Below are 25,039 nucleotides of genomic sequence, written 5' to 3'. Positions count from 1 at the left end.
TGAGAGTGAGGGCTGGCGTTCATGTGATCTGAACGAGTGGTGTGTTGTGAATGTCTCTAACCTTGTAGGGTTCTGTGGTTAAGCCTTTTTGGTTTTTTTTTCCTTTCAGGTTGGATGTAGAGTTGAGATGTTTTTCAGGGAATTAGGAAAAAAAACCCAAACTTAGAATAAAAAACCCCAGCTGGGATATGGGTTGGTTTTTGGTGTGTCCTCCCCTGCCCCATTTATTTTTCCTTTTCCCTGGTCCCAGCTGCTCCATGAGGCAATGTTGATTGCCAGTGTTTGGACTGGGGTCTGCCTCGGGCCTGGGTTTTCAAAGGCAGGGCGATTTTTTTTTTGTTTGTGGTTTTTTTTTTTTTTTTTTTTTTTTTCCAAGGCTCCCGGGAACGGTGTTCCTGTGGAGCGCTCCCCTGGAACCTGGTAATTGCCAGTCAGCACAGAGAGATATGTTGTTCGGTGGATGGTCTTTGGAAGACAGTTGAGGATTTTGTGGGGGGAGTTGGACTAGATGGCCAGCATGGAGTAGGCCAGGGTTGTGAAGTGCGTGAGTGTAACTGTATTTGTCTGTGGTGGGTTTGTAAAATATTTGGTTGCTCTTTGTAGCTTGTGATGTAATGATATTTTTCAATTTCTGGTTTTGTGTCGAGGTGTGGAAGTGGACGGTCTGTCAAGATGATTGGAGGTCACTCGTTTGGTGCCCGGGAACAGGGATCATGGCGGTAATGTCACCTCAGGGAGTAAAACTTCTGGATGTGCAGCGATGTATGTAATGGGAGCGAGGAATGTGGAAAAGACCACTCCGTAGAGCATTGCAGGTACTAAATAGTGGCATTTCTTCTTCAGGTAATGCTAAATTTTTGGAGTTTACATGTATTTGTAAAAATAGTGATTAAAAGAGGACTAAATCTAATAGTGTCAAATATTTGACGAGTGAGGCCATAAGTCTTTTCTATATATTGTAGAAAAAGTACATTGTAGAATTGGATTGAAATACTGACATAGCTGAATCTATGTGGAATGAGTAATGGACCAAATGAAGCACTAAAAATAAAATGTAAAAAAGACAGGTAATTATGTGTCCTTGTGGGAATTACAGTACTAATGGCAATCACAAAGGGAAGCGTAGAGGGAAGCATGGGCGTTTAGTGCCCATAGGTAAACTTAGCTGTTGAAGTAAGTGAAAGTGTCTGTTGGAATTAGGCATCCAAGGGCGAGTTGTAGATACCTTGAGGTAAATGTAGCTGCTGCTGGGTTAATGGAAAGGGGGTGCATTCCTTCCTCTAGTGATTGCAGAACTTTGAAATTGGAGCTGTAGGTAGAGAACCGTGAAATGGGCTCGGGCGTGGTGCGGCGCCGAAATGGGCTCGGGCGCATGTGTTACTTTTCTTAAAGGGGCTGAGGTACTGTGTAACTCTGAAATGGGCTTGATGAGTGGATAACATGTGTGTAATATGTGAGGGTTTTTTTTATTCTGTTGTCCTTCTCTTTCCCTGACCCTTTGTGGTGCTCTCTACTCTTTTCATTCATGTCTTCTCTCTCTCTCTCCAACCTCCTGTGCTTTTCATAGTCTCTCTCTATCTCTTGTCATTATTATCATCTGACGCTCTGTGTTACTTTCTGTCCCATCGTATCATGTTGTATGTTTCTCCTGCTTTTTTCTTCATCTGTCCAGATCCCTGTCCCTTGTTTCTTCTATTGCTGTCCCTCTGCCTTGCTTCCTCTTGCCATCTTTTCTGTATTTCTCTCTGTTCCCTTCCCTCTTCCATCCTTTCTAACTGTATCCCCCTCTCCAGCTAGCTGTCCCTTCTCTTTTCTCTCTTCCTCCATGTCTCTCTCGCAGCCTATCAATCACAGTTGTTTTTTCCTCCAGTGCTGTCCTGCTCCTTGTTTCTCACTCTCGTTCTGTCATGCTCCCTGTGTCTTTTTGGAACTCCTCCATCTCTGTCCTGTAGCCTATCACTATTTTTTTCTTCTGCCATCCCTTTGTCCTTCTTCCAGTCTTTGTGTCTCTCTCCCTTTGTTCTCCCTCCCTTCTTTTTTTTCCTTTCTTGCTACATCTCTGTTCTGTACCACAAAAGCACGGAGGGTGTTTAGTAACAGAGAAGAAGGATATAGGCAAGGACAAAGGAAATTAATGGCTGTTATTCGGGAAGAAAGGGGAAGAGGGCCTAGACGAGACTTGCCCCGACTGGGCAAGGATCAATGCGCTTTGTGTAAGAAATTCAGTCATTGGTAGAGGGAATGCCCAGGGAACAAGGAGCATCAGAGGGCTCAAACAGGAAGAACAGTAGCCTCTGTGAAGGGAGACTCACGAGAACCTGGGGAATCTACCCTAGCGGATCCACTGGTTATAATTAAGCTAGGGAAAACAGAACAAGAGGTAGAATTTTTGGTAGATACAGGAGCAACATACTCGGTTTTGAATCAGGCTTTGATGCCCCGGGGAATGATTATGTCACGGTGAAAGGAGCGACTGGCCAAAGTGAAAAGGCATAGTTTTGTAAACCTTTAGAATATAAATTAGGAAAACAGTGGGGCATTCATAAATTTTTATATATGCCGAACTCCCCAAAGGCCCTTTTGGGAAGGGACTTGTTGGAACCATTGGGAGCAAAAATTGTATTCAAGAAGGGAGAAATTACTCTGGAGGTAAAAGATCAGCAAAATATTCAAATATTGAGCCTAACCTTAACCAGTCTCCCCCCAGAAGGAATCATTAATGAGGACATCTTAAAGCAAGTGTACCCGGGGGTATGGGCTACCGATGCACCTGGAAGAGCGAAAAGTGTTCCACCTGTTGAAGTTAGGATCAAGGAAGGCCAAAAGCTGGTAAGAATTAAACAATATCCCCTAAAGAAGAAAGACAGAGAAGGAATCCGGCCGGTGATAGAAAAATTTTTGCAGTTGGGACTATTAAAAGAGTGTGAGTCTGAATTCAGTCCCCCTATATTACCTGTTCGGAAGCCCGATGGGTCATATTGGGTGGTCCAAGACTTATGGGCGGTGAATAAGATAACTGAAGATCTTTACCCGGTAGCGGCGAACCCATAGACCCTGTTAACCGTGCTAACACCTGAATTGACTTGGTTTAGTGTTTTAGATTTGAAGGATGCTTTCGTTTGCCTCCCTCTCCATGAAGCCAGGCAAAACTTACTCACATTTGAATGGGAAAAGCCCAAGAGCGGTCGAAAGACCCAGCTCACTTGGACGGCCTTGCCACAAGGATTTAAGAATAGGCCTACCGTTTTTGGCAATCGGTTTGCGAAAGACTTGGAATCCTGGGAAACCCCGTCTGAGGAGGGGAAGCTGTTGCAGTATGTGGATGATATCCCGATTGCCACCAAAACAGAGAAAGATTGTACGACGTGGGCGGCGAGTCTGTTGAATTTCCTGGGACTTCAGGGGTACCGGGTATCCAAGAAAAAGGCACAGGTAATGCAAGGCAAAGTGAATTATTTGGGCTATGAAATTAGTGCGGGACAAAGACCTTTGGGACAGGCCTGTAAAGAGGCAATATGTCAAACTGGGAGACCTCAGACAGTAGAAGAGTTATGGACTTTTCTGGGAATGACAGGGTGGTGCCGATTGTGGATCTATAATTACGGATTGCTTGTTAAACCACTGTATGCGTTGACAGCCACTAAGCAGAAACACCTTGAGTGGAATAAGGAGACCGAACGAGCCTTTGAGCTACCGAAAAAGGCTTTGATGTCGGCCCTGGCCTTAGGACTCCCAGATGCGAGTAAGCTGTTTCTTCTTTACTCCCATGAGAAGCAGGGCATTGCTCTGGGAATATTAGCACAAAACCTGGGCCCGTATCGATGGGCAGTTGCCTACCTCTCTAAGCAGTTAGACACGACTGCAAAAGGTTGGCCTGGATGCCTGCGGGCGGTTGCGGCTGTGATACTAAATACACAGGAAGCCCGAAAGTTTACTCTGGGCCAGAAGATGACTGTTCTGGTGTCTCACGCAGTATCAGCAGTACCGGAAGCAAAAGGCGGACACTGGCTCTCTCCACAAAGATTCCTGAGATATCAAGCTATATTGGTAGCGCGGGATGACGTGGAGATTGTAGTCGCTAACATTGTCAACCCAGCTTCTTTTCTCAGCAGGAACACAGGAGAACCGGTACATCGTGACCGTTTGGAAACCATCGAAGCAACGTACGCCAGTTGCCCAGACGTGAAAGACGGCCCCATGGAAAACGGGGAAACTCGCTTCACAGACGGAAGCAGTTACGTCCTAAACAGTAATCGACACGCGGGATACGCCGTCACTGCCAGCCAAGAGGTAATAGAATCGGGGGCTTTGCCCAGGAACACCTCCGCACAGAAGGCAGAAATAATTGCTCTAACCCGCGCCCTGGAATTGGCCCAGGGCAAAGTTGTGAACATTTATACAGACTCAAAATATGCCTTTGGAGTTGTACACGCACGTGGAGCAATTTGGAAGGAGAGAGGACTAGTGAGTTCTCAAGGGAAAAATATCAAACACGCAGAAGAAATTCTGAAGTTACTGGAAGCTGTCCAGCTCCCTAAGAAAGTAGCAATTATGCATATTAAGGCACACCAGAAAGCGAGCTCAGATTTGGAAAAAGGGAACGAGCTGGCGGACAGAGAGGCAAAACAAGTGGCCAAAACACAGGTAAAAACAGAAGGGGCCTTAATTCCTGATAGGTGGATTTCCCTAGAAGGTAAGCCAGAATACACTAAGGAAGATCAAAAGCTCATTACAGGTTTAGAAGGGTCATATAATGAAGAGGGGTGGGCTCATACCCCACAGGGAAAGCTAATCGTTCCCTCTTGCTTATTATGGCATTTGATAGGGGAGGAACATAGGAAAAGACATTGGGGAACAGAAGCCCTGTATAATCATCTGATAGGAGAAATTGTGGCTAGGAATTTATACGCCACGGTGAGGCAGTGTGATCGCACAACAGTGTGATCTTTGCCTCCAGACTAATCCTAAGAGCACCCCCAAGCTGGAAATGGGCCAGACTGCAAAAGGCAATGGGCCTGGACAACAATGGCAAATTGCTAATGTTTATTCATTACTAAAACACACCCACTTGTGATTTGCAGCTATGCATGTTCCGTAGCTTTCTCATGGGAACTTCTTCAAAAGTTACTTATGAAGTTATGCCAAGGTCACACTGTCCCTGTTTTTCTCCTGATATCAGCAAAGCCAGCTATTTTTGGCCAAGGCCTAGTCTTGCTGCTCAAACTGACATTCTTTCACACAGAACTCTGCTCGCACAGCTTTTCTATAGACCCACGTCCTTTTTCATGAAGCCAATTCCCAACAATTCCCCCTTTTTCTTTTTGTGCGAGTAGAGCTTGGTGTGTCAGCTTTGAGACTCCTTTTATCATGCACCCATACGGAATTCTAACTATTACACAGATTAATATCAATATACCCAACCATCATAAGGCTTCCTTAATCAATGACATTACCCATAGTGTTATCCCGCCGAATATTGATTGTAACACTCCATCAAACCAACTAGTTTCTTGCTGGATCTTTGTGTATGTTTCTTCAGCCAATCTATTTGTTTGTATATAGATTGAGGTAAAATTTTAACACCTGCTGTATTGCCCTTTGCAAAGATCTGTGAACACAATTAATTAAACACAGTAAAAACAACATTATACCTAATAAAATACATAAGCACACAAAAAGAGGTTTGATTAATAGCTTTAGCTAGTGACACCCAAACATTCTTACTGTCCCATGGTGTTAACCGATGTGGATCAATCACCGGTGTCACTGTCATGCTGCTTACTACAGTCAGTGTGTTCGATATCAATCTCAGCATAAGGTTTCAAATTTATGGGTAAATCAGGAACGTATCTGCCAGACATGGAGGATGTGATGGGTTTTTTTTGTTGTGGTTTGGTTTTGTTTTGTTTTGTTTTGGTTTGGTTTTTTTGTCCAATTGCTGCCAAGGCTTGCCATCCCGGTGCACTTAGTTGTCTTGTAGAAGTTAAGGTACCGCTGCCCCACAATAAATCCAGCAGCGGCTGTAAGTCTGTATTTGTAATACCACAACAAGGTTGAATCCACTGTAGGTCTCCGTTTAAATCTTTCTCCCTCTTTTTGTTTTTGAGCAATCCAGGCTTGCTTAATAACTTGGGATGCCATTTTCCTTAATAAGCTGAACAAGGTAAAACTATTACAATAGCTAAAATCACAGTAACTACAATAATGCCCATAATTCTTTGAGCCAACCCGTTACCCCTAATGACCCAGACCATGAGGAAAATGAACCATCTATACATTCTTGTGCCATCTTGCTCCACGAACTCAGCCCAGCAATCGGTAGGTGCCAGCTTTCCGTGGGCGTCCCCACAGAGGCAACGATGGCCTCACTGTACACCAGCCCGATGCTCTTCGGAAAATCCCAGTATTTATACATTTGCAGAGGAACGGGTTTTAGCACACGTGGCCAGCGGGTGCCAAAAGTCCGCCTCGGTTGCAATCTATGACGCATGCGCTCGCTGGCCAGGCGCGCTGCACGAGTCATAGCCATCTTGTCTATTGGTTCATGGGCTTTACGATACAGTTGCGATGCACAGAGAATCTTGACCTGTTATGTTAGCCAAGGTGACCTATACATTAGTTTTTGGCTGAGGTAGTATTCATATTGCCACATCATCTATGATGCTCCAGATGATGATGGTCATGCAAATCGAACAGGAGTCCATCGTGGGCCTGTATCTGTGGAAACACAATCAACCTCGTTCCCAGGTTATTAATGGAAATAGACCTTACCCCTAATTTTGGCTTTAACTAACTTTTACCCCACACTGTCTTCCCGTAATCACACTATGTTTAATCAAATTATGCTTTACACACTTTTTACCTAAAGCAGGTTCTATATACAATAAGGCACGCTGTTCTGAAAACCTCTCTGAAGGACTCCGTGTCCACTAGTAATACTCTATTAGTTAGAATCTGTCAGATCAGTGGCTCCAGCACCCGCCGGTGCCGTGCCAGTCGCCATTGGAACAATTCCGGGTCCAGCATCAGTGCGAAGCCATGGCTTGTCCCACTTAGCCAGGATCTCCCAGTAAGTTTTACTTCTGCTGATCTGCACCATTTCCTGGATTCTGGGTCCTTAGACATTACCATGATTCCTGTACTTTGTTGCGTCCTTTCTGCCTGTAAAAGAACATGATGCACTACCATTGGTGGGTCTTTGTGATCACCTGTCAATCTAAGATAATTTAGCACAAATAAGGCTTTGGCCAATCGTTCCTCTGGGAGTAAGCCCTGGGTTCCCCCCTTTTGTTTTTGCAGCATGTTCTTTTAGGGTTTGGTTGGCCCATTCGACAATAGCCTGTCCTGTGGGAAGATGTGGAATACCGGTACCGTGGTGAATTCCCCACAAATTACAAAATCGAGCAAATCGTGTAGAACCATAGGCTGGGCCGTTGTCCATCTTAATTTCTTGAGGCACACCCAGTACTGCAAAAGAAGCGTGAAGATGTCATTCAATATGTAAGGCCTTTTCTCCAGTTCGTGCCGTGGCCCACATGGCAGCAGGATAGGTATCAATACACACATGCACAGAACGCTTTGCACCAAACCACATGACATGGGTGAAATCCATTTGCCACAACTGCAATGGCAAAAGACCTCGTCGGTTAACCCCACAGCCCAAGCCGAGCCCTTCCTTTTGACAATCAGGGCATGCTTTAACGATACCTTGGGCATCAGTAAGTGGTAAGTCAAATTGCTTTGCTAACATCCTAGCGGGTTGGTGCAAGAACGCATGCGATTGCCGTGCTTTGTTGAAAACGATTCCCTGGAGGAGGCTCCCGTGGCGCTGCAACCAATTGGTCAACTCTGTCATTTCCCGTTTCTCATCTGCACAGTGTTCTCATACCCAAGAGTTCTACCAGAGGGGTCATATTGCCATTAGTGATACCGCAAAGATTCCGCACCCACTGGATATCTCCCACAAGCTTCTGGACATCATGTAACATTGAAATTTCTCATGTTATTTGAACCTTCTGAGGTTTAACATTGCTAGCATTTATGTGCCACCCCAAATACTTCCAAGGTGCTGCCTTTTGCACCTTTTCAGGAGTGATTATTACTCCGCGATGGCTTAAGATGTCCTGCAATTGAGTTAAAATCTCATCCTGTGGCAAGTTACTGAGGTAACTGCTTTCTTACAGGCTCTGATGCCCAGGCCACATACACCTGACGCATCGTGGGGGAATTGCGCATTCATTGCGGTAACACGACCCAATGGTATCTCTTATAGGGTTCTGCCTTGTTAATCGATGGTACCGAAAAGGCGAACCGTTCAGCGCCATCTGGGTGCAATCTTTTAGATTTATAATTAACAAATCCCATTCTTCTGGAAGCATAACTGGAGATGGCAAACCTGGCTGCAGGGCTCCCATACTGTGCATCACCACATTCACAGCTCTGAGATCATGTAACAGTCTCCGCTTCCCACTTTTCTTGGGAATGGTAAATATTGATGTATTCCATGGACTAGTAGAAGGAACAACTTGTCCCGCTCTCAACTGGTCCTCAACTAACCCTTGTATTTTTAGTAGCCTTTCAGAATTTAGCAGCTACTGATCAATCCAAACAGGTTCATCTGTTTTCCAGTTAATTTTCAGAATCGGCTACCCCTCAGTGACCGCTCCTAAAAAGGATGCGTCACTAACATTGCCTTCATTTGGCTCAATAAATCATGGCCTACGAGGCCAAACAATTCAGTTGGGGTAGTCATGACATACGGACACGTCGTAATGTGTTCACCATCGGGGAACACAAATGTAATTGGTAGCTGACTTACTAAGGTGGCTTGTGTGCCCCCTATCCCTGCAATACCAAAGTTTGGATTGATCGATGGCCATGATGGAGGCCAAATGCATTGTGAAATAATCATAACATCAGCACCTGTATTGATTGTCATCGGTTTCTTGACAACAACTCCATCGGGCCCTTCCAATTGCACTACCTTTTCTGGTTTACCTCTTGTTGCGTCCATGGCAAAGTATACCTGCGGTTTCCCTGTGGAGCCGAATCCACCATCTCCACGTTGTACTTCACCTGGGTTCGGAACACACGACCTGAATGGAACTAATTGTGCTATTCTGGTACCTTTAGGAATAGAAACAGGAGGGATTAAAACATGAATCATAATTTTCACAGTCCCACAATAATCTGCATCAATAAGCCCTGGGAGCACCAGAATTCCTTCTAGAGCTGTTGAAGATTGCCCCATTAAAAATGCACTAAGTCCAAACCCCAGTGGTCCCTTTATGTTGACTGCGGTTTCCACATCCACTCTGGAGCTTCCTGCGGTGGCGGATCTGGTGGTTGCGAGGCTGCCTGAGGGCTGGCAGCTCAAGCCCCTTGCATTCGCGTCGTCACGCGAGGGGCCTTCGCAGTCGGTGTAAAGTTTCCCTTCTTCCTGTATTCTTGGTGGTATGGTTATCTTTCTTACACTTGTTGCAGCACTTACTGTTAACAGTACCTGTACATTTGCTCCTAATGTGTCCACGTTTGCCACAGTTAGAACACTTGACCAAGGGTGTCTTACTGGCCTTGTGTTTCTTTGTAGCTCCTTGGAGAGCTGTGGCAGCATAGGCTACTTTCTGTGAGTCCACTGATTGATCCGTGTATTCTATCATATCAACGATGTCTGCATTTTTCGGCAAATTACACAATGCTTTGCGTGTCTTTTCAGTAGCATTTTCAAAAGCGAGTATTTTGAACGTGTTTTCTTTCATGCCCTCGTTCATGTCAGGGTGGTCATAAATTGTATTCTCCTGTTTCACCTGGGTAAAAGCATGGCTGTACATATTGTCTGGTACGGTAAGAAAAGCTTGATACGCCAAGATCTGTGATAGATGATGAACCTCAGTGACACATTGTAACTGAGCGTTCCCTGATGCGAAGGGTCCAGCACCCATCGGCATCTGCATGGTTACTCCCCATAGGGGATCTGTTTGTTGTCGTGATGTTGCTTGTTCCCTATCACAGAGCTTCTCCCACTGCCAGAAAAACACTAACATTCGGGCGGGTGTCAAAATCAACTGTGCTAGCTGTTTAATATCTTGAGGTATCAGCGTATCAGCAGAAAAAATGAATTGCAGTATTTGGTGAGTTAACGCAGATTTGATTCCGTACTGACTCACAGCATTCCTTAATTTCTCAATGACCTTCCAGTCAAACACCTCCCATTTTTTCTGTCCATTTGATGCAATAACTGGGAATGCTTAGACCATAGTCCCTTCTATAATGGCATCTGTTATTACACCCCTCCAATGTCTCTGCCTTTCTTCTGCAGCGGCTATTACAGGCGGCTCCGCGTCTGTCACGGGTGCGGTTGGTTTCCCCGTCTCTTTTCCCCATTTCCTTTAACAATTCTAACATTGTCTCTTTTTGTTCTATTATTAGAGTAGCCAAGTCCTTGTTTGCATTATTTGAATCAGGGTGTATGCTAGGTATAATTTGTTCATGTTGAACGGTGGTATCTGAGGGCTGGTTTTTCGTAGGCAGATTTTTACTCACTCCCTGATTCTGTAGGGTTTCCTTTAATCGTACGGTTAGGGAGGCTTGGGAACTGTCGGATGGCTGATTAATATCGGCAGTCCCAGGGAGTGGAGCAGAAGTCAAGGGCACGAGAGTAGGCGAACAAGCTCCAAAAAGTCTCTCTCGCTGCATTATGTTTTTCTCCCCGCTTTTCCCTTTCGCTTGCGGTTGGAGAGAGAGAGCAGCAAAAGCAGACGCAGACGCTTTACGATCTGCTTTCATTTCTTACAGAGTTGTCTTAATCAATTTCCGTAAAGTTACAAGATCTTTAACTTCTTTAGACCCGTCACTAATTTCATCCCATAGGGAGGTTCCGATAGCATTCCAGGTACTAAGCTCAAAAGCTGTACCCACACTAATTGAAAGGTTTCTGTCCTTGCTTCATTAGTTTTTTAGCTGATTTATCATCATCAGTTACCATATCCCATAATACGTCTCCTAATCTACGCCATTCACTCTCCTTAAATAATAAATCCGGATTCTTAAAGCATCCCTTAACGCGACCCAGCGTGACTAACCCCGAAATTTGCTTAATGCAGTTTACTCCCCGCTTTTCTAAAAAGCATTGTAATAATTTTAGGGCTACCTCTTGATCCATTGCCGGCCGGCTTCTTGATACTCCTGGGTGCTACCTTGATTAAGGCACCTCGGTTAAAAAGTCTTTGCAGCCTTTTTCCAGTAGCCCTCACTGACGGCGAACCCCTTTTGGACGGTCCAGGCACGAGAGTTAACACACCAACCAAGACGATCAGCGTTCGGTTAATCTTTTGCCCCCCGGTCGCTGCTACCGGTGCTTCTCAGTGTCCGTCGCTCCAATTCCCCTTTCTTCGGTCCCCGTTCGGGCGCCATTTGTTGGAGCGGCGGAGGAATGCACATAAGTCGACCCAATATGAGTGATAGAAGTGATTCAACTTTATTTGCACGGATAGCTCATATTTATACAGTTTGCGATAATTATGCCTACTAGTCCTAATATGATTGGTACATTGCTAATGTTTATTCATTACTAAAACACACCCACTTGTGGTTGGCAGCTACGCGTGTTCAGTAACTTTCTCATGAGAACTTCTTCAAAAGTTACTTGTGAAGTTACGCCAAGGTCACACCGTCCCTGTCTTTCTCCTGATAACAGCGAGACCAGCTGTTGTTTTTCTCCCAATATCAGTAAAGCCAGCTATTTTCAGCCAAGGCCTAGTCTTGTTGCTCAAACTGACATTCTTTCACACAGAACTCTGCTCGCACAACTTTTCCACAGGCCCATGTCCTTTTTCAGCAAGCCACTTCCCAACAAAAGGTATTCCTAGAAAAAGTTTCCCGTTTATAAAGCAGGAGTTTGTTGGGGCTGAATTACAGTTCCTTTGTAACTGAATTGGGTCAATATTCCGAAAAAGGGGAATATGTTTATTTTTGAAACAGGTCAATACTTGCATGTGTTGTGCTGGCAAGGAGGAGGCTTCTTAAATGTAGAACTTGTTAAATTTAAAAGCACACCTCCACTCTCCATAGTATTGCTTCTATGTTAATTCAGGGTTAAGATATTCGTTCACTTCAGTTTCTGTGAATCTGTTAGGGCAGCGTGCTCTAAGGTGATGGGAGGGAGCAGGGGGAAGAAGGGGAGGAGGAAAAGCAAAATATCTGGAACCTGCTCTTCCATGACTCCTGCAAACTGTAATGTTATTTTTTTTTTCCCAAGCCTGAAAACTGTACTTGGCAGTGGGATTGTGGCTATCTTGTTAATATTCTTCCTTCCTTTCTTGTTTTGGCCTCTCCAGGAAGCGATTCGAGTAATCCTTGGAAATCTTGATGATTTACATGCATTTTCTACAGACCACTATCTTTCTGTGTACCCTTTCTTTCCTACTTGTAAAAGAAAAGGTCCAATGACTTGTATCTGTTGGGCATTGCTTAATTTGACATTCCTGCCTAGTAGTGCGCAGATCTTTAGCTGGAGTACGACTCCTCTGAGCTTCGCAGTTTTACATTAGCTGAAGATCCTCCTCAGTTGTTGCCTTCACCAGAGAACTGATGTATGTAAAAAGAATGTTTTGCAGTGTTTTCAGATGGCCACCCCTGCGTTCCAAATCTGATTTAGCCAGAGAAAACGAACGTGCATATATAAAGTCCCAGGAAGCCCACGTAATGCGATTGCAAGGAAAGCTAGTGCGTTGTTTCAAAAGGTTAATAAAATGTAAAGCGCTCCTTACAGGCGCAGCAGCGTTGGCCCTCTAGTAGAGAAGACCGCAGTAGTTTTCTTGTAAGGTACATTAGGATTAAGTATTGTAGTTGCTGTAGTGTAAAGGGTTACGGAGAAGTTACTCTCCTGAGGCTGTTGTTGCAGAGAAAAGTAAGTTAGTGGAAGGAGAAGCCTTTTCAGTCCTAAGGTGCGTCAGTTTGTGAATCGGATCAGGCCCTTCGGCATCATCTCCTCCCGTGATTCCGAGTGCCCAGGAGTAATGAACACCCGCGTGTTTCCGCCTCCAAGGCATCCCCTTCCAGTCTCGGCAGACTGCGTTATTGCCACCCCTGGTCCTAGCAGGCAAGAACGAGATCATCCTCTTTCTCTGTCAGAAGCTGGTAGGTATGAGAGCAACTTATTCCTGTTGCTGCCAGGAAGAGAAAGTAGCCCAGAGCATCGTCAGACTGGAGGCACCCAAACAAAGGAAGCCTCGTTGTTGGTTTGCTTCGCTAAAGCGCAGCCAGTTTTGCCTGCGTGCTTGAGGAGGGTTTGATTCACGAGCTTGTATTTCTGGAACTGGGAAGTCCATCCACCTGCTCAGGCAGCACCGGGCCCTGCGGAGAACTGCAAGCTCAGAGGCCTGGCGTGATGAGTTGTCCTGCAGTCTGTGTGTCGGGCTCCTCGCTGTAGCATACCTCTTAGTTAATCGCCAGCTGTGGGAGTCCTTGAAGCCAAACTCAAACGAACAATTTCATCCCTTAAAGGAACTGACTGTGTCATCTAGGCAAATCTTGGGCTTCATCTCTGGTCCTCAGGATGCAAATGGAGTAAAAGTATTCATGCTATCTGTTTCTTCCTGAGGTCAGAGGCACGTAAGAAGGCTGCTGCCTGGCGTCACCCATTCGTGCATGCATGAGCTCCTAGGTGTGCGAACTGCACCCCCAGGAAGGAACGTCTGTAACTGTGGCGTTTGTCATGTCAATTATCTTTTGTTCTCCCATTTTGAGGAGGACTGTGAAGTGAATGTAATGATGCTAGTCCTGTGAATCCTAGTCCTTTTCAGGTTTAAAAATAATTTTTAAAAGAATTACTTTTTAGTTAGGAAAGCTGATGAGGTTTTCTTCACAGGGTTGGGAGAGCCTGGCATGTTGTTTTTTGCGGGAAGATGTGAGGACTGAAGCCAGATGCAGTTAAGGAAACACAGTGCTATGAATGCAAGCAACTGATGGAAGAGTGTCACCTGGATGAGTGTTTCTTGTAATGTGTTACTAGCGTATGGTGTCTCCTCACATCTCATTTCTCCGCTGTGTAGTTCGATGTGTCACTTGTTCAGCTGCTGCTGCTCATTAAATATAAATCTCCATTGGCAGGAGCAGTTACAGGGTTGTGGATCTTGGACCAAGATCCTCAAAACCCCCTAGCTATGCGAGGTTTCCCTGCCGCACGTGCACTGCCTTTGTGTCCTGACGCTCTGTTTCTCCAGAAATGTCAGTATTTGCGTGGGGAGTTTCAAGGACCTGCCTGTGGACGCGACGGCCCCTACACCCCTGATGTATTCTTCTGGTGCTGCATCCTCTTCTTTGCCACCTTTGCCCTGTCAAGCTTCTTGAAGAAGTTTAAAACCAGCCGCTACTTTCCAACCAGAGTAAGTAGAAGGAGGTGGCCAGCGTCCATCTCCGCACTCGTTTCCCAAAATGGCTTTCCTGGAGCACTAAGCAGTATTTGCCCTGCCTTGGTCAAGCTGGGAAACGTTGGCCTTGCAGGCCAAGCTCTCCAAGAGCTTGGATGTCCCACACTCATTTCCATGAGTGCAAAATCATCGTAGCGTTTCCCACCTGCCTCGTGACCTGCCCCAGATTGAAGATTTTTGGGGTTTGATTTTTTTTTTATTTTTTTTCTTCTCCTCAGGTAGTAGGAAGTCAGGTTTCCCAAAGTTTTGGGGGTTGGGGTTTTCGGTTTGTTTTTTTTCCCCTACCTTCTGCGCATTATGTGCACGAGCGGAAAGTAGATTCGAATGAGGAGCTTCCTTTTGAGGACTAAAGGATGCCTCAGTGCCTTGTTGCCATTGTAGCTGTGAGCGTAGCTGTAGTGGCAGACATGTGTTTTCTTATTTTTAATATTATTATTATTATTTTTAGATTTTGACTTAAACCAACCCTTGTTGGCCTAGTTAAGCTTTTTTTTATTGTCTGACCCCAGATCTCACAGGGACAAACACAGCAGCAGTATCTAAGCAAGGGATCAGGCTGCATGTGCTCAGAGGGGTGGTGGGATTTGGTTAAGCAGCCTTAATGTTGTGGATGTCTGCAACTCTTGCATCTCACCTTACGGCCCTGTTTGCCATGCCCCTCTCACCTCTGGTTTCTCGCCCCAGGTACGGTCCACAGTGAGCGGCTTTGCTGTTTTCCTCACCATCGTCATCATGGTGCTCCTTGACTTTGTGGTTGGGATCCCATCGCCGAAGCTCCAGGTCCCCCATGAGTTCAAGGTAACAGGGTGTTTTGGCACGTGGGGGTGCCACAAGGTGATGCCGGGGCAGGGCAGGGCTGAGTCTGGAGGAGATGCTGGTGGTGTGACCATCTCCTCTTCCACCTCCAAGTGCCTTGCTTCCTCCTGGAAACGAGAAGATGGCCCCAAAACTAGATACCTACAGGGGAAGTATCTAGAGCTGCTTGCAAGGAGGAGACTGGCACTGCTGAAGCCCCCGGGAGAGGGGGACATGAAGCCAGGGCTGGGAGGTGCTCTGACGCAAGGAGGGAGGGGAAAATGAAAGCCAGTGGAGTGCCTGGGCTGGGAGACAATGCTGATGTGTGGGCTTTGTTGCAGCCTACCAGAGACGACCGCGGGTGGTTCATCAACCCCATAGGACCCAACCCTTGGTGGACGGTGTTGGCTGCGCTCGTCCCAGCTCTGCTCTGCACCATCTTGATATTCATGGACCATCAGATCAGTGCCGTTATTGTGAACAGGAAGGAGCACAAGCTGAAGGTAAGGGCCTGCGAGAGATGACTCCAGCCCCTTCTGGGCTGCAGGTCTGGGGGGAAGCTCTTATTCCCGATGCTTTCTGAAGGCATTGGTTTGGGACAAGGTCAGGCTGCGTGGCAGGATGCTCTCCTGGATTAACGATGATGCAGGGAGCAAGTGACAGGGCAGTTCAGATGAGCAACCTTTTGGAGGAGCAAATTAATCTTGGAGCAATAGAGAACTGCGTTTTTGTTTTAAAATGGCAGCAGCAGCAGGTGTGGGGAATGAATTGTTTTGATGCGCTGCCAGGGATAACTCAGAGTCACACCTTCCTTGCAAGTGGTACAGTTTTCTTTGTGAGTGGAAAAAATGGTTTGGTGCTTTTGGGTTGTGGCTTGTTGTTTTTTGGAGAAGTATTTAATGCACAAGCTCTGCATATCCATTGTGTCTGAACTCCTGCCAGATTTTCATGCCAGGTGCTTGTGCAAAGCCTGCATACACCCTTGCTTGTTTCCATTTCTTGTTTTGAATTCTGAAGAAGTTGACTTGTGCTCGAGCAGGGTTTGAGTCTGACTTGCGACGTTATCCTTGCTCTTGTGCTATGGGATGCTCTGTTTCTTGTTTTCCTGCCTGCAGAAAGGATGCGGGTACCACCTGGACCTTTTTGTGGTGGCCGTGATGCTCGGGGTGTGCTCTGTGATGGGGCTGCCCTGGTTTGTGGCTGCGACCGTCCTGTCCATCACCCACGTGAATAGCCTCAAAGTAGAGTCTGACTGCTCAGCTCCAGGAGAACAACCCAAGTTTCTGGGGATACGAGAGCAGAGAGTCACTGGCTTGCTGATCTTTGTGTTCATGGGCTGCTCCGTCTTCTTCACTTCTGTGTTAAAGTTGAGAGGAAAATGCAAACCACCCAACAACCGCGAGCTTGTTGGAGGTTACAGAAAAACAGTCCCTTCTCTGCAGGCCTGAGTAGTTAGTTGTGGAGCAGAGGAGGAGGAGGTGGTCCCAACCCTTGGGGCTTGACCCACGGTGGGAACCAGCCTCGGTTAGGTTTTGCAGCCCTTCAGGCCCCTGTTTGGTGTGCTCGAGGCGAGCGAGCAACGCAACTGTTTGAATTTTTGGGTGTCTTTCAGGCCCACCCATGTTTATGGGTTACAGTTGAGCATATTCAGACGAGCACATCTGCTCTGTTTCAAACAGGCAGCCCTTTAGTGGCTGCAATTTGCTCCCCAAATGCCGCGGAGCAGCCGTTCCCAGGAGCTAAACACACTGAGGTCATCCCCGTGGTCTTCCTTGCACGTTCCTCCCACAAAGTAATCTCGTCTCTAGGCTAAAAGGAGGCCTGTGGCCTTTGCCTGTTGCCCCAAGAATAGGCAGAAGTGTTTCTTCTACCGCCAGAGAATGCGGCATAGGGTAGCACGGGTGAAATCGCCTATTTTCCTCCAACCTTTCTGGAAAATAGGATTATTCTGAGGAGAGATAACTCCCAAGTTCAGCCTAAAGCAGAGCCTTAGCTCACTCGTGCGCACAAAATGGCAAAACAATGGTTAATATCTGACCCATCTCTAAGCCTGAATGGAAGCTGGAAAGCTTCAAGCAATTTTAGGCAGTGCCTGTGGAAGAGGGTGGTAATACTGAAAATGCAATACAGAAAAAGAAACGATTGCATTCTTTCTTTTTTTTTTCTTCCCCTCCCCCCCCAGTTTATACCAATGCCTGTGCTTTATGGCGTCTTTCTCTACATGGGTGTGTCGTCGCTCAGAGGAATTCAGGTACGGACTCTTTTACAGCGTGCAGCATGTCGGCTCCCTGGTATTTTGTCTCTGTAGCAGCAGGGAAAAAAGCAGTGGCATGGGAAAAACTTCTCGCAGAGCAAGCAATGAAACTCTTTTGTGTAAGAAAGAGATTGGTGGAGGCACAGGAGGTATAGAGGGCTGGGAGGACCAGGCAAGTTCAGCGCTCTCTGTTGCAGGGTTTAGGGCAGGTCAGTGTTTGGTTACGTGAAAAGCGGGGGAATTTGGTGCAAAGGGAAGGCAGTTTCTACCACTGGTGGAAATCCTCGCGGGGGGATTCAGTGGGCCGAGAAATGCTAATAATGGAATGGCATGGTATAGTTGCCGTTTGGTGGGCAGCTCTCAGGGGCAAGCCGGTTGCTAGATGGAGCGAAGGGAAAATGGGTGCTGCTCCCAGGAGGAATGCGGTGGGATCCAGGAGTTCTGACGGCAAGCGAGATGCTGCAAAGTGCCTCCACGTCTTGAGAGGGCCAGAAACTTGCCGCAGTCCCAAGGTGGCAACCTTTCCCTTTTATTTCGCAGTTCTTTGATCGCTTGAAGCTGTTTTGGATGCCGGCGAAACACCAGCCGGATTTCATCTACCTGCGGCACGTGCCCTTGCGAAAGGTGCATTTCTTCACGGCGATCCAGCTGACCTGCCTCGTCCTGCTCTGGACCATCAAGGTGTCCCGTGCCGCCATCATCTTTCCCATGATGGTAAGAGCTGCCACCGCTCAGCAGCGGGGTGTTTGCAGCGTTGTTGTGAGAGGTGGCATCGTCTCTGAGCTCACCGCATCTTCCCTCTTATTCATGAAGGTTTTGGCTCTCGTATTTGTCCGGAAAGCGATGGATTTCTGCTTCTCAAAGCGAGAGCTCAGCTTTCTGGATGACCTTATGCCAGAAAGGAAGAAGAAGTTGGACGATGCCAGAAATGAAGCTGGAGAAGAAGAAGAGGTAAGGCTTGCTGTGTCCTCGGGGCTGGACATCTCCGTGTGTCTGTGAGATTGCCTGTTTCTCTTACAGCTTGTCTGGAAATGTTGGGGGAAGATCAGCACTCAATCGAAATAGATCCCAATAGCCTGTAACTTTTGTAACCTTTGTTTCCTCAAGTAGCAGTGAGCTGAACGCTTGAATACAGGTGTAATTTTTAAAACGAGTCGTTTTTCACAAAGGTCATTATCATTATGATGATTATTATTAGATGCTGCTGTGGCTGCTGCTGCTGGCAAGACTTGCTCATTATCATGTTTTGAACACACAGTCCCCCTGCCCCGAAATCTTTGGAGTGAACGGTTTCTCCCCTGCTGCACTAATACCTATAGCTGCCAAGGGGCAGAAGCGGAGGGCAGACTGCTAAGTTTGTGCTGGGCATTCAGCTTATCTCCACTTTGATCAAAGACAGAGAACGTGATTTGTCCCTTTTTTACATCAGGAGTCCAGGAGGGCCATGGAAGCTGCTGCTGCTGCAAGTTCAGTTCAGCTGAACGTGGGGAAGACCAGTGACGTGGATATCCCAAAGCAAAGCAGTGACGGGTAAAGCCCCACCAAGCGCCAGGACCCCCGGCAAGATTAGCTTGAAGGTGTTTGGCAGAGTTTTCTCCACTTGCCTCTTTGTGGGGCATCCCACAGAAACCAGCAGGCAGCTTGGTGGGAAAATCGAATTCGGGGGCAGGGCTGCAGGAAGTGATTGCAAGGCTCTGACCGCAAGCAGAGTGGCTGCAGCACTCGCGTTTGACCCCCAAACCTTGCCTCATCAGTGCTTTTACGGTAGCTGGAGATCCTCATACTTAACACATGAGGAGTTGCAGGCGTGATCTGTACCAGCAGTGGCTTAGGAACCCGGACCGGGGCTAAGCCCCAGCAAGAGCCTTTGCACAGAGCTGTTGCTCTGCAGCTCCCCGGCTTGCCTCCCAAAACTCCTCATCCAGCAAAACCTCCCACGGTTATGCAGAGCTTTGATTCTCGGGGCTCCGCTGTTCCTCTTGCTGATGCTAATGCCCTTGGTGGCATCAGTTCCCATAATCACGGATTGCTATGTAAAATATTTATTGCAGGACTGATCCTTCTGAGATTGTTATCCTGGATGAAATGTCACAAACGACCATATGGAAGGCTCTCACTTTGAAGACAGAAACCCTTTGAATCCAGGGAGGAAAAAGGTAAAGGATTGCATGTGATCGTGACCGTGCTCCTCAGCAAGCGACGGCGCACACCTACGCTTTTCCCACGCTTTGGCCGGCAAGGCTGAGCAAACGGCCTTTCCCTGGGAACAGGCAGTGAGGACCGTGGCATGCAAACCAGCTCCTCTCTGCTGGGGTGGTCCCCCAAACAGGGCTGAATGAGCAGCAGCTGGCAGGTCTTCCACTGATGATGCTCTCCCTCTTTTTCTCTTCCCTTCGCCTTTCCCCACTCCCGCTTTTCCCGTTTAGGAATCTTGACTTTGAAGGAGAGGAGTGAGAGCGTGACTCGGGGATGTGCCAACGCAGACAGAGGGAGAAAGTGCTTTGTTTCAGTTGGAGGATTCCCATTAAAGCCATGCAGATGTTTTCAGTTATCCTTGGTGTGCTTCAGGCATTCAGTATCTCTAGACCAGCAAGCTGAGGTGAACGTCACAGTCAAGGGGAGTTTGGTGGTGTTAAGTCTGTGTGCGTACGTGTGTGGGGGGGTGTGGGTTTGTAGTGGTAGAGGGACTGCTATGGCTTTATCATTCAGTGCTCTTCTTTTAATACCTAATTCCTCCTCTTTTTTTTTCTCTTTTTTTCAAATGTAAACTGGGAATGTCCAAAATAATTTTCTGTTATATTTGATGCATTCTCCACTTTCTTCTTGATCACAACCGGGTTTTTGGTCTGGTTTGGGGTCCTGGCTTTAATTCACTCTTATGTCTCTTACTGGTACGAGAGGGATGCCCTCTGTGGCAGGGCAGCATAGAGAGCGTCCAAGCAGTTGGCCTAAGGTGAAAGAAAAGCATTTGCTCCCTGCGCTCCAGTTTTACCTCTCTTGGTTGGTTTGGTTTTGGGTTTGTTTTTTTTGCTTTGGCTCTGCCACCAGCCTGGGAGCTGCAAAATGCAGAACTGCCACCTTCTTGTCCCCTGGCTGTAAACTGCATCTAAGGGAGCACTTCAGGTATTTGATTTTGCATACACCGTATGGTCACAGGAGCGGCCAGATGAGACCTGGGGCTCTGTGTCCCTGGGCTGCTCCCTCTGTTGTTTCTCCACTTTCCTTCTGTATTGGATCTGGATGAGTTGGAGTTCCTTTACCTGACAGCAGCCCTCGTAGTGCTGTGCTCTGTACTGGTAGCTAGAAAGCTGTTGATAACACAGCAGTGTTTTGGCCATGGCAGACAGCCAGAGCACACCCACACACCCAGACATCCAGGCGTCTTCCACATGGAGGCCACTTCCCACCTCGGCTGGCCAACGCAACGCGCTGCCTACCTTCTTCAAGGACGTCAGCAGTTTGATGCTGACGAAGCCCATCTTGTTCTTCTGGACATGTTTCAGGAGGAAAGCATCCTTGGCCAGGTTCTTGTCAGAGAGGTGGAATTCCACCCTGGACACAACCCTCCTGGCCAGCTGCCGGTCAGGGACGGGGTAGCTGTAGTCCAAGAGATCAGCCCCCAGAACATCGCTCGCATCGCAGAAGCTCCCGGAAAAGCAGGGACACGGGTGTGACTTGGTGGCCTTTGGGATGTGCAGCACTGCCCGGTCCCAGCCACAGCGGTGCAGATGGCAGAGTCTTGAGGAGCGGGGTGGCTCAGCTGCGCTCTGAAATGAAACGGAGTTTTATGCTTTTAGAAGCGCGCTTGCCTTCACGCCCCCAGCATCGGTCCCTGCCACAAGTCACGCAGCACATGGCCTTGCACAATCTTGCAGCCAGAGGTGCCTCACGAACAGAGCGCAATCTCTTTGATTACCAGGATACAGGCCAGGAGATATCTTTGGCCTCCGGTTCACGGCAGTTGTCCCGACTCCCCCAGGCCACACACTGTTCACACAGCGGGAGCGAGAGGCCTGTGTCCTTGGTACCCTTGGGGTGTCCTTGCTAGCGCCGAATCCTCCAAGCACGAGGAGGGGATGTACTAACCCCATCCCTGGGATCCCGTAGAGCGCAAACAGCCCCAGCGCCCCGACACCGGACGTTGGGCAGAATCCAGTCCTTTTCTGGGAGCACGTGGCGGCGGGTACCGTCTCCTCCGGGGTGTCACGCACCCAGGGAAAGGGCCGCCCCCTCCCAGGGGGATCCAGAGCTGCTGCTTTTCCCAGCAGGAGACTGAAAGACCTGACAGCACTACTGGAGCGAGGGCTGGGGGAAAGCGTGCCACCGAGCGACACCGCGTGACCTTCCTTCGCGCCCTCGAGGTCCTTTTTCCTATTTCTGCCTCGCTCTGGTCAACGCAGCGAACAGAAGCGCGGGCAACGGTCACAAACGCATTTGCCATCTGGCGCAAGGAGGCTGCGGCTGCAGCTTGGTGCCCACTCGGCTCAGGTGAATCAACTTGTTCTTCTTCCCCCACCGGAAAAATACTGTTGAAAGCCAAGAGCATTTGCACCCGCAGAGAATCTTGCAGCCCATCTGCAGAGAATTCCCCAAATATTTGGGGCCACCTCTCCCCTTTCACCTCCTAGATGCGAGTCTCCTCCCCGATTTGCAACCCCGTCCCACCGGCACAGCGGCTCACCCCGTGGGGATCGCCACGGCCACAAGCTCCCCACGCCCCTGGCCCAGAGCTGGGGGATGTCAGCCATCGGTGCCGGCTCGGCGGGTGCCCCTGGACAGTCCCCCCGGCCCTGCACGGCTCCCCCCTCACCCACACAGGTCTGCAGAGGGCTCCATGTGGCTGCCTCTTTGACCCCCGGGTCTTCCGCATCCCGTGGACAACCACTGACCTGCCTCCACCGGCCACCCCCACGCTCGGCCAAGGCGCCACTTCTCTGCCGGGTGCTGCCCTGTGGGGTGCCGGGGGCTGCGGGGCCCCCCAGGGCCAACCATGATACCTCACACCCTACAAAAACCAGAGGAGTGGGGTGGCCCCAGACTCTCTGGAGCTGCCAGTGTCCATCCCTGGCTACCAGCACATCAAGGGGCAGCTGGCACAGGTAAACATCGCCAGCACGGCCACCCCTGTGGGGGCACCCCTGGGCAGCGATGTCCACACCAGCCCCTGCGCTGCCGCCAACAACGAAGCCCTTGGGGACACTGCTGGCGACCTTGCAGTGTCCGAGGAGATGCTCCTGGAAGAGGCCCTAAGGCTCTTCGGTTGCGCCCTGGATAGAGTGGGGGTCAGCCAGGATGCTCCCAGCAGAGGTTCCGTGCCTGAGGATGCTGCTGGCACCAGCACAGACACCCCCGACCACGACTTCAGCTCGCTCTCACTGCCTGAGGAGATGCTCACCCCCGACTACTGCATCCCCGAGCTCAGCGACGCCATGCTGAGCCTCAAAATAGTCAACGGCAGCGGGATGGAGCCCCAGGAGCTGTGGCAGGGTGCGGGGATGGACCTGCCACCGTCCCCACCTGCCACGGCAGGCAAGCGGAGGAAGAGGCAGGCGCAGAGCTCCTTGCCAATGGCACCCAGCAAGCGCAGGGCTCTGGCAGCCAACGTGAGGGTGTGTGTGGGGGGGGGGGATTAGACAGGGGTGAGAGGGATGGAGATGGGGGCAGTGGGGGGGGTGGGAGAGGAGGGGTGGGGTATATGGCAGGGGGGGTGGGCGGGGGTGGCTAGGGAGGGGTTAGACCAGCTTGGATGGGACCTTTTCTCTTGTCTTTTTAATTAAAAGCTCCTTCTCCAGAACTGCTCGGTGCCTGTGTGGGACGGGGAGGGAGCACAGGGGACCCCAAGAAACAGCCCCCAAGAGGTGCAAAAGCCCCACTGAGCCCCAAATCTGAGCCAGCAAGCCACGAGGGGAACCCAGCCACCCCCAGGGCCCAGTCTCCACCAGCTGGGCAGGCGATGGTGGGGGGGTGGGAACGGGAACAACTCCCCTCTCCCCTTCCCCAGGGGAAGCAGCCCTTTGGTGGGGAAGCCAGGACAGACAGGTCCCTGCAGGACTCACGGACACGGCCCCACGCAGAAAGCAGCACAGAGCCCCTGCGACAACGACAGACCTTGGGGGCCGGGGCGGACACGGGCACACACGACAACAAGGGCTGCAAGGCCTTCGTCTTGAACACCACCAGGGTCCCCTCCAGCGGGGACAGGGCTCGGTGCACAGCCCTTCAAAGCCTCAAGACCATCACGGCCTTCCTCGGGTCCCACTGACCTCAGCCCCCAAGAGCCCAGCTTTGCCTCACTGACACAGCAACATAACCCCAAATCACCCCAAGAATGGCGAGGGAGGGAGCTGCAGGCCAGGCAGGGACCCTCCTCCGCTTGTCTGGCTGTGCCTTGGGCAGCCGCAAGACCAGGAAGTGGGGAGAAAAAATCAGAAGGGAAAAAAAAAATAAAAATCACTGCACCGGCCAGAAAGTGCCTGAAAACTTCATCCCTCTTCATTGCCCATTTCCCATGCGAGCTCCACAACCTGGGAGCAACGCAGCCAATAGAACCTTCGAGAAGCAGACTCACAGCCTGCTGCAGCTGGCCCTGCTCGAGCAGCCGAGGTGGGCTGGATGATCTCTAGAGGTCTCTTTCAGCATCCATTCTGTGCTGCTGTGACTCTGTCTCTGTCGTGGTTTAACCCCAGCCAGCAACTAAGCACCACCCAGCCGCTCACTCACTCCCCCCCCACCCAGTGGGATGGGGGAGAAAATCCGGAAAAAGAAGTAAAACTCGTGGGTTGAGATAAGCACGGTTTAATAGAACAGAAAGGAAGAAACTAATAATGATAATACTAATAAAATGACAACAGCAATAATAAAAGGATCGGAATGTACAAATGATGCGCAGTGCAATCGCTCACCACCCACCAATCGACACCCAGCTAGTCCCCGAGCAGCGATTCCCCCCCCACTCCCCAGTTCCTATACTAGATGGGATGTCGCATGGTATGGAATACCCTGTTGGCCAGTTTGGGTCAGGTGCCCTGGCTGTGTTCTGTGCCAACTCCAGCTTTCTCGCTGGCTGGGCATGAGAAGCTGAAAAATCCTTGACTTTAGTCTAAACACTCCTCGGCAACAACTGCAAACATCAGTGTTATCAAGGTTCTTTGCATACTGAACTCAAAACATAGCACTGTACCAGCTACTAGGAAGACAGTTAACTCTATCCAAGCTGAAACGAGGACACTTTTAACCACTTAACATTCCGTGAGAAATACTGCAAGAGCTCAAGAAGAAAGAGCAGAAAGACAGGAGACAGGTGAAAGCCTAGAGCGCCAGCTAGAGGGAATGAAAGACCCTCTTCCTTCTCTGAAGCTTCAGCAAGGCTTCCTTCACCTGCTTGTTCCTCCGACTGTCAATGACGGGGTTCAAACTGGGGCTGACGAGACTGTAGAAAAGGGAAAGAACTTTCTCCCTCCCAGAGGAGTTACCGCTCCCGGGCCCCGCGTACACGAAGATGGCGTTTCCATAAAAGACACCCACCACGGTCGGGTGGGAGCCACAGGTGGAGGTGGTTTCG

The 25,039-nt window shown here is 49.0% G+C and overlaps 1 protein-coding gene and 2 long non-coding RNA genes across 5 annotated transcripts in view; 2 read left to right on the top strand and 1 right to left on the bottom strand.

The window, feature by feature from the left end:
• LOC126037539 (uncharacterized) overlaps window positions 1-25,039 on the bottom strand; it is a 97,861-nt gene that overhangs the window by 14,454 nt on the left and 58,368 nt on the right. The gene's annotated exons all lie outside the window — the stretch shown is intronic.
• Window positions 3,337-25,039, top strand: part of LOC126037534 (electroneutral sodium bicarbonate exchanger 1-like) — a 362,057-nt gene continuing 340,354 nt past the window's right edge. Inside the window, exons 1-2 of one of the 2 annotated variants that reach the window (XM_049797882.1) lie at window positions 4,085-4,290; window positions 14,223-14,384. In XM_049797882.1, the coding sequence (XP_049653839.1) occupies window positions 4,198-4,290; window positions 14,223-14,384 (255 nt within the window). In that variant the 5' untranslated portion in view covers window positions 4,085-4,197. Of the gene's footprint in view, window positions 3,433-4,084; window positions 4,291-14,222; window positions 14,385-25,039 lie in introns of those variants that run through there. The other variant, XM_049797880.1, reaches the window with a different exon arrangement.
• On the top strand, window positions 18,915-20,676 carry LOC126037537 (uncharacterized). Of its 2 annotated transcripts, none has more exons than XR_007505736.1 (3): window positions 18,915-19,008; window positions 19,530-19,634; window positions 19,905-20,676. It is a non-coding gene; the product is annotated as an uncharacterized LOC126037537 (long non-coding RNA). The 2 variants fall into 2 exon arrangements; XR_007505737.1 differs by having other exon boundaries at window positions 18,915-19,055.

The sequence above is a fragment of the Accipiter gentilis genome, unplaced genomic scaffold (assembly GCF_929443795.1).
Source record: "Accipiter gentilis unplaced genomic scaffold, bAccGen1.1, whole genome shotgun sequence".
In the NCBI taxonomy this organism is placed as follows: Eukaryota; Metazoa; Chordata; class Aves; order Accipitriformes; family Accipitridae; genus Astur; species Astur gentilis.
The sequence above is the reverse complement of the archived record's forward strand: the minus strand, read 5'-3'. Positions and strand labels throughout refer to the sequence as shown.